Raw genomic sequence first — 15810 nt, forward strand, 5'->3', positions numbered from 1 at the left:
GCAAGTGGATTCCTCTCAGCAGCTGGGTTTGCAGATCTGTGGGAGATAAAGTCCCCTAACAAGAAGGAACTGTTTCTCTATGCTGCTTGGATTCTGGGGTCAAGGTTTACTGGACATAACCAAGAGATCCTCTGTGCTTAGGGTGGGTTAGCCCTAAAGGATGTGTAATGGCTTGTTTATTACAAAAGCTTCTATTATTTTTTGAAACTTAAGATTGTAACTTATTTATGTGTTAACCCGCTTTACCCTTGTCAATAACTCTTTGGTTTCTTTCTTCTACTTAATAAATCTTTATATAGTTTATTATAGAATTGGCTACAAGTGTTGCCTTTAGTGTGAGATGTAAGGTGCAACGGACCGGGGGTAAGAGACTGGCCCTTTGAGACCTTGATTTTGACTGGGTGCTGCCATATACTGCTACTAAATAACAACAATCCACTTGGATAGCTGTGCCAGACTGACCATTCCAAATGACAGTTTTGTAGAAAAGGTCTCCATTTCAGCTTTCAGACAGGGACCTGGGTGCTACATGTGATCCAGGCTGGAGTGTTCTAGTTCTATTGTTTCACAGATTGAAGTTTCTTAGATGTTTTATGCTGACTTTGGATAGAGAGAACAAAATAGCAGTTAATTCCTCTTTACCTCATTATGTATTTTTAATAATTTTTGGAGAGTTGTTTTACAAAGATGTCAGCTAATCGCTGCTCATTTACTGTAGAGAAAGCATGCAAAAAGTATAGAGTATTGGATTAAAATGCAAAGGAATTTATTTTGGTAACTAAGCTGGTGCAATGCTTGCTCGAATATATAACTTCCATCTGCCTGGTCATGGTTTTATCTACTTTTCACTGTTCTTGTGAGTTTTCAGGTCAAGCCACAGGTTAGAACTACCATTCTGGAGTTTAGATGTTGAAAAGATCTTGATAAATTATGAGAGAATAACTTTCCAAATATTTTCAAGTTTTCTGGCATTGTTAAGAGCTCTGGAAAGGGTCTATTAAAGAAAATGGTTTTGAGTTTTAGATGTGTTCTCTCCAGGCAAAGTGTATACTTCATGCTGCAAGCAGATGCCTATTTAACCTGAAGAAGAGCTCTGTGTAGCTCAAAAACTCCTTTCTCTCACCAGCTGAAGTTGATCCAATAAAAGATATTCCCTCACCTACCATGTTTCTCTAATATCCTAAAGGTGGCAACCCTAGTCCCAGCAGGAAGCAACACTGATTCCCTATAGTAAGTTTGAGTTCCCTTCCCTGGGCTACTTCCTACCAATAGATCGTCTGACACAACTACAACAACACTACACTTAACCTCTGGAAGTTAGAAGTGGTAAAATGTCCAGAGAGGGAGAAATTCACTTCTGTGCAGAGAACCAGTGCAAGATCTGTGCACCACTGAAGTCCCCTAGTTTCAGGGCTTAACTGAAACTTACGTGGTGCACATGCTTTGTGAAAACAGCTATAAACACACAAGACCTTACACAACACAAGTTTTCACTAAAATTTGTTGTTTAGGCCCATTATCTTGTACTTTTGTACATTGAATCTCTTTAGGAAATTAATCATGTTGTAATTGCAAATGACTGCACTATGCCTAGTTTGCTCTCTCATGGTCCGGTCACTGGGATGTGTTTAAATTTATTATTTTATATTTACTGTATTATAGAAGTGCTGCTCATCGTTCCATAGGCAAGGTTGCACTGCATTCTGCAGTTAAAGCAGAGATTCAGTCACTATTACATGTCCAAGAATACCGTTTCTTTCCCAAAATAATCACACTTACTCTTGGAGTAAAGTTCTCAGATAGTTAAAATTTACTAAAATTGTGTGCCTGTGCTACATCTGAAGACAAGTTTTAGGATTTTCATTGTTTGCCACCATTCTTCATAACAGAAGGTTTATCTGTGAGCCGACAAACAATATGCTACTTCAAAGAATTCCACACAGAACTGTTCCCTTCCAAAATGGCTGTCATCGCTCATTGTTCTTAATGGGACTGAGGTCAGAATTTGCCCATGGCTAGGTAGCCACTTTGAGAAGGACATCTATCTCCCATTGTTCTCAATTAGATTGAAGCCATAAGCTGCTCTTATGGATGTTGATTTCACTCTCATGGCAAACAATGGATGATGGTGACCATTTTGAAAGAGAGCACCTTAGTTGAGCACCTCTGTGACTTCAGATCCAATGAGAATAATGGAAAAAGGCAGCTATTTTGAAAGATGCAATTCTTCAGGAGTTTCTCAAAAGAAGATTTTTATACACTAGCCTCTGCTGTCAAATAAACTTCCAGTTATGAAAAATGTCAAAATATTACCATTACTCCTAAACATTTATTTTCAAAAGCAGTTCATTGCTTCAGATCTACTCAACAGAGAGGATAAGAAGAGGAACTGAGAATAGGGATGGGAATGGACAAGAGAGAAGGGGAAATGATGTGTATGTATGCTGGGGAATGTGGGGTGCAGGATGGAACGGAAATCTTCAGCAGGTGTATGCAGAGGCATCTGAAGGACAGAAGGAAGTGGAGGGTGCAGGGGTTTCCTTCAGAGATTACAAATGTATGTGCTCTCTTTTTTTTAAACATAACTTGTACAAAACCTTGCTATTTTCTTTGGCTTCCCATGAGTACTTTGCAGAGCTGAGCTCTAATAAATAAACTGTTTTCGACTATTGAATTCTCAGTCTTCCAGATGTGAATATTTTTGTTGTCCTTGTTGGTGCTAGGCAGGATTCACAAGTTTATGTTCCTTGTCAGAGCATCCTTTTCCCATCTCAGGTACATTACTTTCCTCTGGCATTATCCTGACAAATACATCCCTTTATTTATGCCTTTCTTTCACTAGGGTTTGATTATTATATTACATCAATAGTTTGCCTTCCATAGAAAGTATTGCAGGATATCCATAAATTTTGGATGCTCTTTCTTTCTTATTCCCATAATATATGAACTGGGGCCACCAAATGAAATTAATGGGTAGCAGGTTTAAAACAACTAAAAGGAAGTTCTTCACTCAGCGCACATTCAACCTGTGGAACTCTTTGCCAGAGGAGGTTGTGAAGGCTAGGACTATAACAGGGTTTAAAAGAGAACTGGATAAATTCATGGAGGCTAAGTCCATTAATGGCTATTAGCCAGGATGGGTGAGGAATGGTGTCCCTAGCCTCTGTTTGTCAGAGGGTGGAAATGGATGGCAGGAGAGAGATCACTAGGTCATTACCTGTTAGGTTCACTCCCTCTGGGGCACCTGGCATTGCCCACTGTCAGTAGACAGGATACTGTGCTGGATGGATCTTTGGTCTGACCCAGTATGGCCATTCTTATGTTCTTATGACTGTGTCTGAGATGGGTGATTAATCATGTACAAAACCAATTTCCATTTAAAAAGTAAGTGGTGAAATAAGATTTGTTCCAAATCTTCAGCCTTTCCACCAACCAGCATCAAGAGCGTAGCCAAAAGGCAGGGAGAGGGGTTGATCTAAGCATCTGTAAGAAATATTCAAATGTTCACATGCTTCCATAAATTTTCTACTAAATGGTAGAAAAGAATGCATCCAAAGGCATTGGAAATAAGGTGTACATTTTTGACAGTGAGGGTAATTAATCATCGGATTGGTGGATTCTCCATTACTGACTATTTTATATCAAGATTGGATGTTTTTCTCAAAGATATGCTCAAGGAATTATTTTGGGGAAGTTCTATGCCCTGAGTATTGCAGAAGGTCAGAGTAGATGATCACAGTGGTCCCTTCTGGCTTTGGAATCTATGGATTTATGACAAAGATTCAGATTCTATCCTGAATGTGTGCATTATACACACACACACACACACACCCTTCAGTTACTGGAAGCTGGTTCTATTTGTAAAAATAAATGCTGGTCCTTTGACTGGTTTGGTAGTATGGCTCAGGTTCTGCAATCTGGATGACAAGCCTGCATAATTGCCAAGGTATGGAGATTGGGCTTTTTAAGATTAGCCTGTGTGGGTTATGTGTGACACCCATGAAATAGTTAATAGGGAAAATCTGATTGGGAACTATATCATTTTATTGTATGTTGAGATGATGTGTGTGTCTGACTTAGTATTTCATTGGTATGTCATGTACTCCATATCAGGCAGGTCAGTTAAGTTTCCAGTAAATTCAGGGGATTTTCTTTGATTTTGCATCTTGACTCAGACATATTTTACCTTCTGACAGAAAAAATAATCAGAGGGGCACAGAGAGCCTAGGAAACTGCACAGGCTATATCTTACAGTTTCCTTCTAGTGCTTTCATAAAATATCAGGGTTGGAAGGGACCTCAGGAGGTCATCTAGTCCAACCCCCTGCTCAAAGCAGGGCCGATCCCCGACTCAATCATCCGAGCCAGGGCTTTGTGAAGCCTGACTTTAAAAACTTCTAAGGAAGGAGATTCCACCACCTCCCTAGGTAACGCATTCCAGTGTTTCACCACCCTCGTAGTGAAAAAGTTTTTCCTAATATCCAACCTAAATCTCCCCCACTGCAACTTGAGACCATTACTCCTTGTTCTGTCATCTGCTACCACTGAGAACAGTCTAGAGCCATCCTCTTTGGAACCCCCTTTCAGGTAGTTGAAAGCAGCTATCAAATCCCCCCTCATTCTTCTCTGAAGACTAAACATCCCCAGTTCCCTCAGTCTCTCCTCATAACTCATGCGTTCCAGACCCCTAATCATTTTTGTTGCCCTCCGCTGGATGCTTTCCAATTTTTCCACATCCTTCTTGTAGTGTGGGGCCCAAAACTGGACACAGTACTCCAGATGAGGCCTCACCAATGTCGAATAGAGGGGAACGATCACATCCCTTGATCTGCTGGCTATGCCCCTACTTATACATCCCAAAATGCCATTGGCCTTCTTGGCAACAAGGGCACACTGACTCATATCCAGCTTCTTGTCCCCTGTAACCCCTAGGTCCTTTTCTGCAGAACTGCTGCCGAGCCATTTGGTCCCTAGTCTGTAGCGATGCATTGGATTTTTCCATCCTAAGTGCAGGACTCTGCACTTGTCCTTGTTGAACCTCAGATTTCTTCTGGCCCAATCCTCCAATTTGTCTAGGTCCCTCTGTATCCTATCCCTACCCTCCAGCGTATCTACCACTCCTCCCAGTTTAGTGTCATCTGCAAACTTGTTGGAGGGTGCAATCCACACCATCCTCCAGATCATTTATGAAGATATTGAACAAAACCGGCCCCAGGACCGACCCCTGGGGCACTCCACTTGATACCGGCTGCCAACTAGACATGGAGCCATTGATCACTACCCGTTGAGCCCGACAATCTAGCCAGCTTTCTATCCACCTTATAGTCCATTCATCCAGCCCATACTTCTTTAACTTGCTGGCAAGAATACTGTGGGAGACAGTGTCAAAAGCTTTGCTAAAGTCAAGGAACAACACGTCCACTGCTTTCCCTTCATCCACAGAGCCAGTTATCTCATCATAGAAGGCAATTAGATTAGTCAGGCGTGACTTTCCCTTGGTGAATCCATGCTGACTGTTCCTGATCACTTTCCTCTCCTCTAAGTGCTTCAGAATTGATTCCTTGAGGACCTGCTCCATGATTTTTCCAGGGACTGAGGTGAGGCTGACTGGCCTGTAGTTCCCAGGATCCTCCTTCTTCCCTTTTTTAAAGATGGGCACTACATTAGCCTTTTTCCAGTCATCTGGGACCTCCCCCGATCGCCATGAGTTTTCAAAGATAATGGCCAATGGCTCTGCAATCACATCCACCAACTCCTTTAGCACTCTCGGATGCAACGCATCTGGCCCCATGGACTTGTGCTCGTCCAGCTTTTCTAAATAGTCCCAAACCACTTCTTTCTCCAAGAGGGCTGGTCACCTCTTCCCCATGCTGCGCTGCCCAGTGCAGTAGTCTGGGAGCTGACCTTGTTCGTGAAGACAGAGGCAAAAAAAGCATTGAGTACATTAGCTTTTTCCACATCCTCTGTCACGAGGTTGCCTCCCTCATTCAGTAAGGGGCCCACACTTTCCTTGACTTTCTTCTTGTTGCTAACATACCTGAAGAACATACATAACATACCTTCTTGTTACTCTTAACATCTCTTGCTAGCTGCAACTCCAGGTGTGATTTGGCCTTCCTGATTTCATTCCTGCAAGCCCGAGCAATATTTTTATACTCATCCCTGGTCATTTGTCCAATCTTCCACTTCTTGTAAGCTTCTTTTTTGTATTTAAGAGCAGCAAGGATTTCACTGTTAAGCCAAGCTGGTTGCCTGCCATATTTACTATTCTTTCTACACATTGAGATGGTTTGTCCCTGTAACCTCAATAAGGATTCTTTAAAATACAGCCAGCTCTCCTGGACTCCTTTCCCCCTCATGTTATTCTCCCAGAGGATCTTCCCATCAGTTCCCTGAGGGAGTCAAAGTCTGCTTTTCTGAAGTCCAGGGTCTGTATTCTGCTGCTCTCCTTTCTTCCTTGTGTTAGGATCCTGAACTCGACCATTTCATGGTCACTGCCTCCCAGGTTCCCATCCACTTTTGCTTCCCCTACTATCCCGGTTTGTGAGCAGCAGGTCAAGAAGAGCTCTGCCCCTAGTTGGTTCCTCCAGCACTTGCACCAGGAAATTGTCCCCTACACTTTCCAAAAACTTCCTGGATTGCCTGTGGTCCGCTGTATTGCTCTCCCAGCAGATATCAGGGTGATTGAAGTCTCCCATGAGAACCAGGGCCTGCGATCTAGTAACTTCTGCGAGTTGCCGGAAGAAAGCCTCGTCCACCTCATCCCCCTGGTCTGGTGGTCTATAGTAGACTCCCACCATGACATCACCCTTGTTGCTCACACTTCTAAACTTAATCCAGAGGCTCTCAGATTTTTCTGTAGTTTCAGTAAGAGAGGAAAGTCATAGATTGGGCAAGAGGCCTTCCAAACCTAGGGAGCATAGGAAGCCACAAAGTAAATTCTGCTCTGGACCCTGGAGTCTCTTCAGTGAGGGGCTGGCCCTCTGTAGTATCAAGCTGGATTCCCGTCTCCCCTGCAACATGGCTCTGTCAAGAGTTACATTCGCCCTTGCAGCTACACAGAAGGAGACGGAAAGGGGTCTGGTTCTTAGTGTCTGTTTTCACGGGGTGAAGCCAAATTGAACCAACATAGGAGGAGGGGCTTCGATTAGTTTGCTGCGCATCTCCACCCACTGGGGCTGTTCTTCTGCTTGTGATACTCTGGAAACCACTCATTTCCTACTTGTTCTCAGCACTGGATCCAAAATGGGTGTGCAAAAGTGGCTCACCATCTCATTGAACCTCCCCAACCCCAAAAACCAATCCTTGCATACTATAGTTATTTATACAACTGCAAAGTGAGTGGAAAAGACCACGGGCTGATTTGGTAGCATTTTGTGCCTACTTTGTTCTTCTGTAAGTGGCTACATGCGGTGCAAAGGAGCAGAGAATCAGACCCCATCAACTTCACAAAATGTCCAAAGTTATTCAGACTTGTTTTAATCAATGGCAGGAAAAGCTCAGGCTGCTTGGTTGTTCGGGCTTAGATTTTGAGTTGATATTCTGCTCTGAGTCTATGCTAGGGACATAAATGGGAGTCATGCATGTAGATTTAGGGCAGAGGATGTCCCTTAGACTGCAAAAGGCAGCACTACGAGCATTAATTCCCTCGGTCAGTCTCCATTTCAGGAGAATATAAAATATGTGGACTTCACTTTGTGATTGAATATGACTTTGTGAGTTGAACTTCAAAGTTTCAGATTCTTTCTAAATCAAATCTAAACTACAGGTGCAAATTTCTCACAGTTAGGAATGAGCAAACAGAAATGTCCCAGTGAAAATATCATGTTACACTGTATCTCAGTATTTTGCATAGTAGCTTGGTAAATATCTAAGAATTTTGTCTCCAGTTTATAAATAACAGCTGTAAAACAACAGCTGGCAGCTGAGCAGTTCAGATTATGAGAGTGCTTCTGAGAGCCTGGACTAATCCTAGCATGCCTGTAATCATGTTTAAAATTTGTTACCTGGGAGTTGAGAAATGAGTTTGAAAGAGACAGAAAATTGCTTCATGGGGTAACTGAAATCTAAATAACCAGAAAAAGGTTATAGTCAACTGGAGTTTTGACTGACTGTAGTATTGAGCCTTAAATTGGCAGTGATGCTGGCTAAATTCAGCAGCAACAGGGTCTGCACTTCATCAGTTCTGACATCCAGTAGGTGTCATTGCAGGCAACTGAGATTATCAATCAAGGAACAGAGGGATAATTTGTCAGGGTGTGGGGTAAAGGGGAGAAACCCAAGTTGAAATACATTATTTTAAAGCTGTAAATCTGTGAGCATTTTCAGAAAAGGATGCCTCTGCTTATGTTCAGATTCTCCAAAAATCGAAACTGCAATTTATCAGCACTCATCTTTTTGAAGGCATCTGTGTTTACTTTTCACTAGACAGGAAAAAATAGTAGAATGAGTGAATTTTAAAGCCCTCACTACAAAATTGATTAAAGCAAACAGGAGCATGCTCTGATATAAAGGAAAGATGGTCAGCTGAAATAAGCCAGAGTTTTGATAAATTATTGCCAAAAGATTATTTTAATTTGTAGTAGTTGGCCTTTGATTTGCTGTACTGGCTGGTTTACAAGTTGCTACTGCTGTCTTTAGTGAAAATACTTTATAATGGGCCAACGAGTTAGGGTAATGTGGGTAAGGGAATAGCCAACTGAGGGTATGTCTACACTACGGAATAAGGTCGAATTTATAGAAGTCGTTTTTTTAGAAATCGGTTTTATATATTCGAGTGTGTGTGTCCCCACAGAAAATGCTCTAAGTGCATTAAGTGCATTAACTCGGCGGAGCGCTTCCACAGTACCGAGGCTAGAGTCGACTTCCGGAGCGTTGCACTGTGGGTAGCTATCCCACAGTTCCCGCAGTCTCCGCTGCCCATTGGAATTCTGGGTTGAGATCCCAATGCCTGATGGGGCTAAAACATTGTCGCGGGTGGTTCTGGGTACATATCATCAGGCCCCCGTTCCCTCCCTCCCTCCGTGAAAGCAAGGGCAGACAATCATTTCGCGCCTTTTTTCCTGAGTTACCTGTGCAGACGCCATACCACAGCAAGCATGGAGCCCGCTCAGGTAACCGTCACCCTATGTCTCCTGGGTGCTGGCAGACGTGGTACGGCTTTGCTGCACAGTAGCAGCAACCCATTGCCTTCTGGCAGCAGACGGTGCAATACGACTGGTAGTCGTCCTCGTCGTGTCTGAGGTGCTCCTGGCCACGTCGGCTGGGAGCGCCTGGGCAGACATGGGCGCAGGGACTAAATTTGGAGTGACTTGACCAGGTCATTCTCTTTAGTCCTGCAGTCAGTCCTATTGAACCGTCTTATGGTGAGCAGGCAGGCGATACGGACTGCTAGCAGTCGTACTGTACCATCTTCTGCCAGGCAGGCAAGAGATGAGGATTGCTAGTAGTCGTATTGTACCATCTTCTGCCAGGCAGGCAAGAGATGAGGATGGCTAGCAGTCGTACTGTACCATCTTCTGTCGAGCAGCCATGAGATGTGGATGGCATGCAGTCCTTCTGCACCGTCTGCTGCCAGCCAAAGATGTAAAAGATAGATGGAGTGGGTCAAAACAAGAAATAGACCAGATTTGTTTTGTACTCATTTGCCTCCTCCCCTGTCTAGGGGACTCATTCCTCTAGGTCACACTGCAGTCACTCACAGAGAAGGTGCAGCAAGGTAAATCTAGCCATGTATCAATCAGAGGCCAGGCTAACCTCCTTGTTGCAATAAGAACGGTAACTTAGGTGCACCATTTCTTATTGGAACCCTCCATGAAGTCCTGCCTGAAATACTCCTTGATGTACAGGCACCCCCTTTGTTCATTTTAGCTCCCTGAAGCCAACCCTGTAAGCCGTGTCATCAGTCGCCCCTCCCTCCGTCAGAGCAACGGCAGACAATCGTTCCGCGCCTTTTTTCTGTGCGGACGCCATACCAAGGCAAGCATGGAGGCCGCTCAGCTCACTTTGGCAATTAGGAGCACATTAAACACCACACGCATTATCCAGCAGTATATGCAGCACCAGAACCTGGCAAAGCGATACCGGGCGAGGAGGCGACGTCAGCGCGGTCACGTGAGTGATCAGGACATGGACACAGATTTCTCTGAAAGCATGGGCCCTGCCAATGCATGCATCATGGTGCTAATGGGGCAGGTTCATGCTGTGGAACGCCGATTCTGGGCTCGGGAAACAAGCACAGACTGGTGGGACCGCATAGTGTTGCAGGTCTGGGACGATTCCCAGTGGCTGCGAAACTTTCGCATGCGTAAGGGCACTTTCATAGAACTTTGTGACTTGCTTTCCCCTGCCCTGAGGTGCATGAATACCAAGATGAGAGCAGCCCTCACAGTTGAGAAGCGAGTGGCGATAGCCCTGTGGAAGCTTGCAATGCCAGACAGCTACCGGTCAGCTGGGAATCAATTTGGAGTGGGCAAATCTACTGTGGGGGCTGCTGTGATGCAAGTAGCCCACGCAATCAAGGATCTGCTGATATCAAGGGTAGTGACCCTGGGAAATGTGCAGGTCATAGTGGATGGCTTTGCTGCAATGGGATTCCCTAACTGTGGTGGGGCTATAGATGGAACCCATATCCCTATCTTGGCACCGGAGCACCAAGCCGCCGAGTACATAAACCGCAAGGAGTACTTTTCGATAGTGCTGCAAGCTCTGGTGGATCACAAGGGACGTTTCACCAACATTAACGTGGGATGGCCGGGAAAGGTGCTTGATGCTCGCATCTTCAGGAACTCTGGTCTGTTTCAAAAGCTGCAGGAAGGGACTTTATTCCCAGACCAGAAAATAACTGTTGGGGATGTTGAAATGCCTATATGTATCCTTGGAGACCCAGCCTACCCCTTAATGCCATGGCTCATGAAGCCGTACACAGGCAGCCTGGACAGTAGTCAGGAGCTGTTCAACTACAGGCTGAGCAAGTGCAGAATGGTGGTAGAATGTGCATTTGGACGTTTAAAGGCGCGCTGGTGCAGTTTACTGACTCGCTTAGACCTCAGCGAAACCAATATTCCCACTGTTATTACTGCTTGCTGTGTGCTCCACAATATCTGTGAGAGTAAGGGGGAGACGTTTATGGCGGGGTGGGAGGTTGAGGCAAATCGCCTGGCTGCTGGTTACGCGCAGCCAGACACCAGGGCGGTTAGAAGAGCACAGGAGGGCGCGGTACGCATCAGAGAAGCTTTGAAAACCAGTTTCATGACTGGCCAGGCTACGGTGTGAAAGTTCTGTTTGTTTCTCCTTGATGAAACCCCCCGCCCCTTGGTTCACTCTACTTCCCTGTAAGCTAACCACCCGCCCCTCCTCCCTTCAGTCACCGCTTGCAGAGGCAATAAAGTCATTGTTGCTTCACATTCATGCATTCTTTATTCATTCATCACACAAATAGGGGGATGACTACCAAGGTATCCCAGGAGGGGTGGTGGAGGAGGGAAGGAAAATGCCACACAGCACTTTAAGCACAGCACTTTAAAAGTTTACAACTTTAAAATTTATTGAATGACAGCCTTCTTTTTTTTGGGCAATCCTCTGTGGTGGAGTGGCTGGTTGGCCGGAGGCCCCCCCACCGCGTTCTTGGGCATCTGGATGTGGAGGCTATGGAACTTGGGGAGGAAGGCAGTTGGTTACAGAGGGGCAGCAGTGGCAGTCTGTGCTCCAGCTGCCTTTGCAGCAGCTCAACCATACACTGGAGCATACTGGTTTGGTCCTGCAGCAGCCTCAGCATTGAATCCTGCCTCCTCTCATCACACTGCCGCCACATTTGAGCTTCAGCCCTGTCTTCAGCCCGCCACTTACTCTCTTCAGCCCGCCACCTCTCCTCCCGGTCATTTTGTGCTTTCCTGCACTCTGACATTATTTGCCTCCACGCATTCGTCTGTGCTCTGTCAGTGTGGGAGGACAGCATGAGCTCAGAGAACATTTCATCGCGAGTGCGTTTTTTTTTTCTTTCTAAGCTTCACTAGCCTCTGGGAAGGAGAAGATCCTGTGATCATTGAAACACATGCAGCTGGTGGAGAAAAAAAAAGGGACAGCGGTATTTAAAAAGACACATTTTATAAAACAGTGGCTACAGTCTTTCAGGGTAAACCTTGCTGTTAACATTACATACATAGCACATGTGCTTTCGTTACAAGGTCGCATTTTGCCTCCTCCCACCGTGTGACTACCCCCTCAACCTTCCCCCTTCCCTGTGGCTAACAGCGGGGAACATTTCTGTTTAGCCACAGGCAAACAGCCCAGCAGGAATGGGCTCCTCTGAGTGTCCCCTGAAGAAAAGCACTCTATTTCAACCAGGTGACCATGAATTATATCTCACTCTCCTGAGGATAACACAGAGAGATAAAGAACGGATGTTGTTTGAATGCCAGCAAACATACACTGCAATGCTGTGTTCTACAATGTTTCCCGAGTACGTGTTACTGGCCTGGAGTGGTAAAGTGTCCTACCATGAAGGACGCAATAAGGCTGCCCTCCCCAGAAACCTTTTGCAAAGGCTTTAGGACTACATCTAGGAGAACCGCAAATGCCAGGGCAAAGTAATCCTTTCACATGCTTGCTTTTAAACCATGTATAGTATTTTAAAAGGTACACTCACCAGAGGTCCCTTCTCCGCCTGCTGGGTCCAGGAGGCGGCCTTGGGTGGGTTCGGGGGGTACTGGCTCCAGGTCCAGGGTGAGAAACAGTTCCTGGCTGTCGGGAAAACCGGTTTCTCCGCTTGCTTGCTGTGAGCTATCATCTTCTTCGTCCCCAAAACCTGCTTCCGTATTGCCTCCATCTCCATTGAAGGAGTCAAACAACACGGCTGGGGTAGTGGTGGCTGAACACCCTAAAATGGCATGCTGCTCATCATAGAAGCGGCATGTTTGGGGCTCTGACCCAGAGCGGCTGTTCGCCTCTCTGGTTTTCTGGTAGGCTTGCCTCAGCTCCTTCAGTTTCACGCGGCACTGCTTCGGGTCCCTGTTATGGCCTCTGTCCTTCATGCCCTGGGAGATTTTGACAAAGGTTTTGGCATTTCGAAAACTGGAACGGAGTTCTGATAGCATGGATTCCTCTCCCCAAACAGCGATCAGATCCCGTACCTCCCGTTCGGTCCATGCTGGAGCTCTTTTGCGATTCTGGGACTCCATCATGGTCACCTGTGCTGATGAGCTCTGCATGGTCACCTGCAGCTTGCCACGCTGGCCAAACAGGAAATGAGATTCAAAAGTTCGCGGTTCTTTTCCTGTCTACCTGGCCAGTGCATCTGAGTTGAGAGTGCTGTCCAGAGCGGTCATAATGGAGCACTCTGGGATAGCTCCCAGAGGCCAATACCATCGAATTGTGTCCACAGTACCCCAAATTCGAGCCGGCAATGTCGATTTAAGCGCTAATCCACTTGTCAGGGGTGGAGTAAGGAAATCGATTTTAAGAGCCCTTTAAGTCGAAATAAAGGGCTTCATTGTGTGGACGGGTGCAGGTTTACATCGATTTAACGCTGCTAAATTCGACCTAAAGTCCTAGTGTAGACCAGGGCTGATAGTAGTAGTTTATCAGCTAAGGACCTTCTCCTACAACCCTCTCAGGTGAGTAGTTGTCTTGAAGACAATGGAATTGCACACAAGAGTAAGGATAAGTTAAATGAGGAGGAGATGCAGGTTTGGGCTTTAACTTTGTAAATTATGCTCAAGACAATGACATTTCACATAAGTCCATATACATTTATAGGAAAAGTGTTTGAATTCCCTGGATCACGAAGTCACTCAATACAGAATAAGATTTCTTTGTATAAATTTTTTTCCCCTGGGGAACCACAACTCTGTTCTTAATTAAATGATTGTGATTTTGTCAGATGAGTTAGGGTAACAGTTGTGACATTGTGGGCAAGGTTTTCAGGTTCAGGCCCTTCATTAGAATATAATATGCTGGATAAAAGTCATCATGCATTCTGAGTAGGTAACACCTCATTAAAAACTAGCACTTCATTGATATAGAAGAACTCAGTGGGTCTCATACTGCAACCTATACTCATGTGAGTAATCTTTATCCTTGCAAAAAGCTCCATGGACTAATTGTGTCGACTTCAAAGGCACTGCTCACATAAGGGTCATTCACATGAATAAGGATTGCATGATTGGGCCCTAAGTTAGGTACAGGTATTTGAGAATGCAGTTTAACAAAACTCATTTCACATGTCCCCAGCATACCCATTTAGGAATAAGAACTTAATTTCTCTATAGACACCATGTGAGCGCTTATTCCTTAGCTGTCATGCATTTCCAAATTGTAAATGGCTTAGATAGCTTTTTGATACATTGCATGAGAGGCTATTTGCAAATAACGGTGAATAAAATAAAAAGGGAACAATAAGTTATCTGTTAAACAGAATTACTCATCTAAACATTCATTAAATACTACAAGCTAAGACAAAGATATGTGAGCTATGTACAGTATTTCCAGCAGAGGAACACAGAGCATAGCAGATAAGAGCTCCTTTCAGCCACCCCAACAAATCCTGGTATATTATAAGCATATTGCCTTCTACAGATATTACAGTATAACCAGGAATGAAATGTTCCTTAAAAGAAAATTCCAGATGAAAGAAAAAGGACAAAAACTTTAAAAAGTATTTAAGAAATGTTGGACCAGTACCACTGAGCACTTAAAAAAAAGCTACATTGTCTAGTCAATGGAGAGATTTTGAAATCGGTGTAAATATGCAAATGCAGTCAAATCATTCTGTTTTTCACTTTAAATCCCATCTATGCAATGTTCTTGTGATAAAACCAACCAACAAAGAACTACTGTATTCGTATGAGCTGTGAACTGAGTTAAACAGGTTGGGTTGAAAAATTCAGTATTTAACTTTTTCTCCTATTACATTTTTTCTTAATTTGCACCTTCTCCAATTGTTTCTACTATTGTTATTCCTATTATGAGCAAACAGATATTTTCAGTCAGAATTACCTTTATTTTAGTTTAGAACAACAAAGCAAGTAAGGTTTCCATGAAAGAGCACAGTGTGTGTATCTTGCTTCTGTGGCAGTCTACACTGAACTGAATGCATAAGGGCTACCTGGAAACAGCAGAGTTCTTAGCAATTTTAAGGTGCAGTACAGGAAACAAAGGAATAACAGCCAAATACAATAGTCAAATAATACAAATTATTCACTGTATGAAGGTACCAGATTTGCTCAATTCAGTACTAATGGTAGTGTTACCCAGTACAGAACAGCTGCAAAAAGATGCTATTGGAGTTACGTAAAGGTATCCTCACTTGGAGGATTCAGTAGTAGATCTGGTCAATGATACCTTTTAGTCTTTCAGGCCAGACCTGCTAACCTTAGTCCATTTTGGCCCTCAATTCTGAATTGCAAAAGAGCAGAACTACTAATTGAGTCAAAAAATCAATAATGGTTGGTAAGATTGTTACTCTGTTTTCTATTGCTTTTATGAATCTGTAATTCTCCTTTGTGAAATCTTCCAGCACCTTTGTTTCTGTACACCAGGTACAGTGATAAGAGAATGGAAATATGAAAGGTGATCTTTCTAAAGACTGGATAGGTGAGAGGTGGTTAGTTAAACACATGTCATTTTGGTTAAGAACACAGTTTGCTTCCAAATAATTCTTGGGCCTGATTCACCACTGTATTACTGCAGTTTTATGCCAGTGTAACTCCAGTGATGCAGTGGAGAATCAGGCCCCTTTTCTTGATTTTGAAAATAATAAAAAAAAAAATCTATTAAAAAGTTTGACCACTTAGGGAAAACTGCTACTGGATTG

The 15810-nt window shown here is 44.1% G+C and overlaps 1 protein-coding gene and 1 long non-coding RNA gene across 3 annotated transcripts in view; both read right to left on the bottom strand.

Annotated features, from left to right (window-relative positions):
- LOC142072515 (uncharacterized) overlaps positions 1-15810 on the bottom strand; it is an 84357-nt gene that overhangs the window by 17163 nt on the left and 51384 nt on the right. The window lies entirely within an intron of this gene.
- On the bottom strand, positions 11374-14313 carry LOC125638471 (myb/SANT-like DNA-binding domain-containing protein 7). Its single transcript, XM_048854286.2, has 2 exons — positions 12646-14313; positions 11374-12057 (listed from the first exon to the last, which is right to left on the bottom strand). Exons 1-2 carry the CDS (start codon positions 13205-13207, stop codon positions 11972-11974), a joined length of 648 nt encoding a protein of 215 aa, XP_048710243.2. The 5' UTR covers positions 13208-14313; the 3' UTR covers positions 11374-11971.

The sequence above is a fragment of the Caretta caretta genome, chromosome 6 (assembly GCF_965140235.1).
Source record: "Caretta caretta isolate rCarCar2 chromosome 6, rCarCar1.hap1, whole genome shotgun sequence".
NCBI classification, from domain to species: Eukaryota; Metazoa; Chordata; order Testudines; family Cheloniidae; genus Caretta; species Caretta caretta.

Bases quoted from the DNA above. Each gene is read 5' to 3' on its own strand.
- LOC125638471 (XM_048854286.2), bottom strand. From the start codon at position 13,207: ATGCAGAGCTCATCAGCACAGGTGACCATGATGGAGTCCCAGAATCGC. The intron at 12,058-12,645 runs GTGAGTGTACCT...TTTCTCCACCAG, and splicing joins AGGCGGAGAAGGGACCTCTG to CTGCATGTGTTTCAATGATC.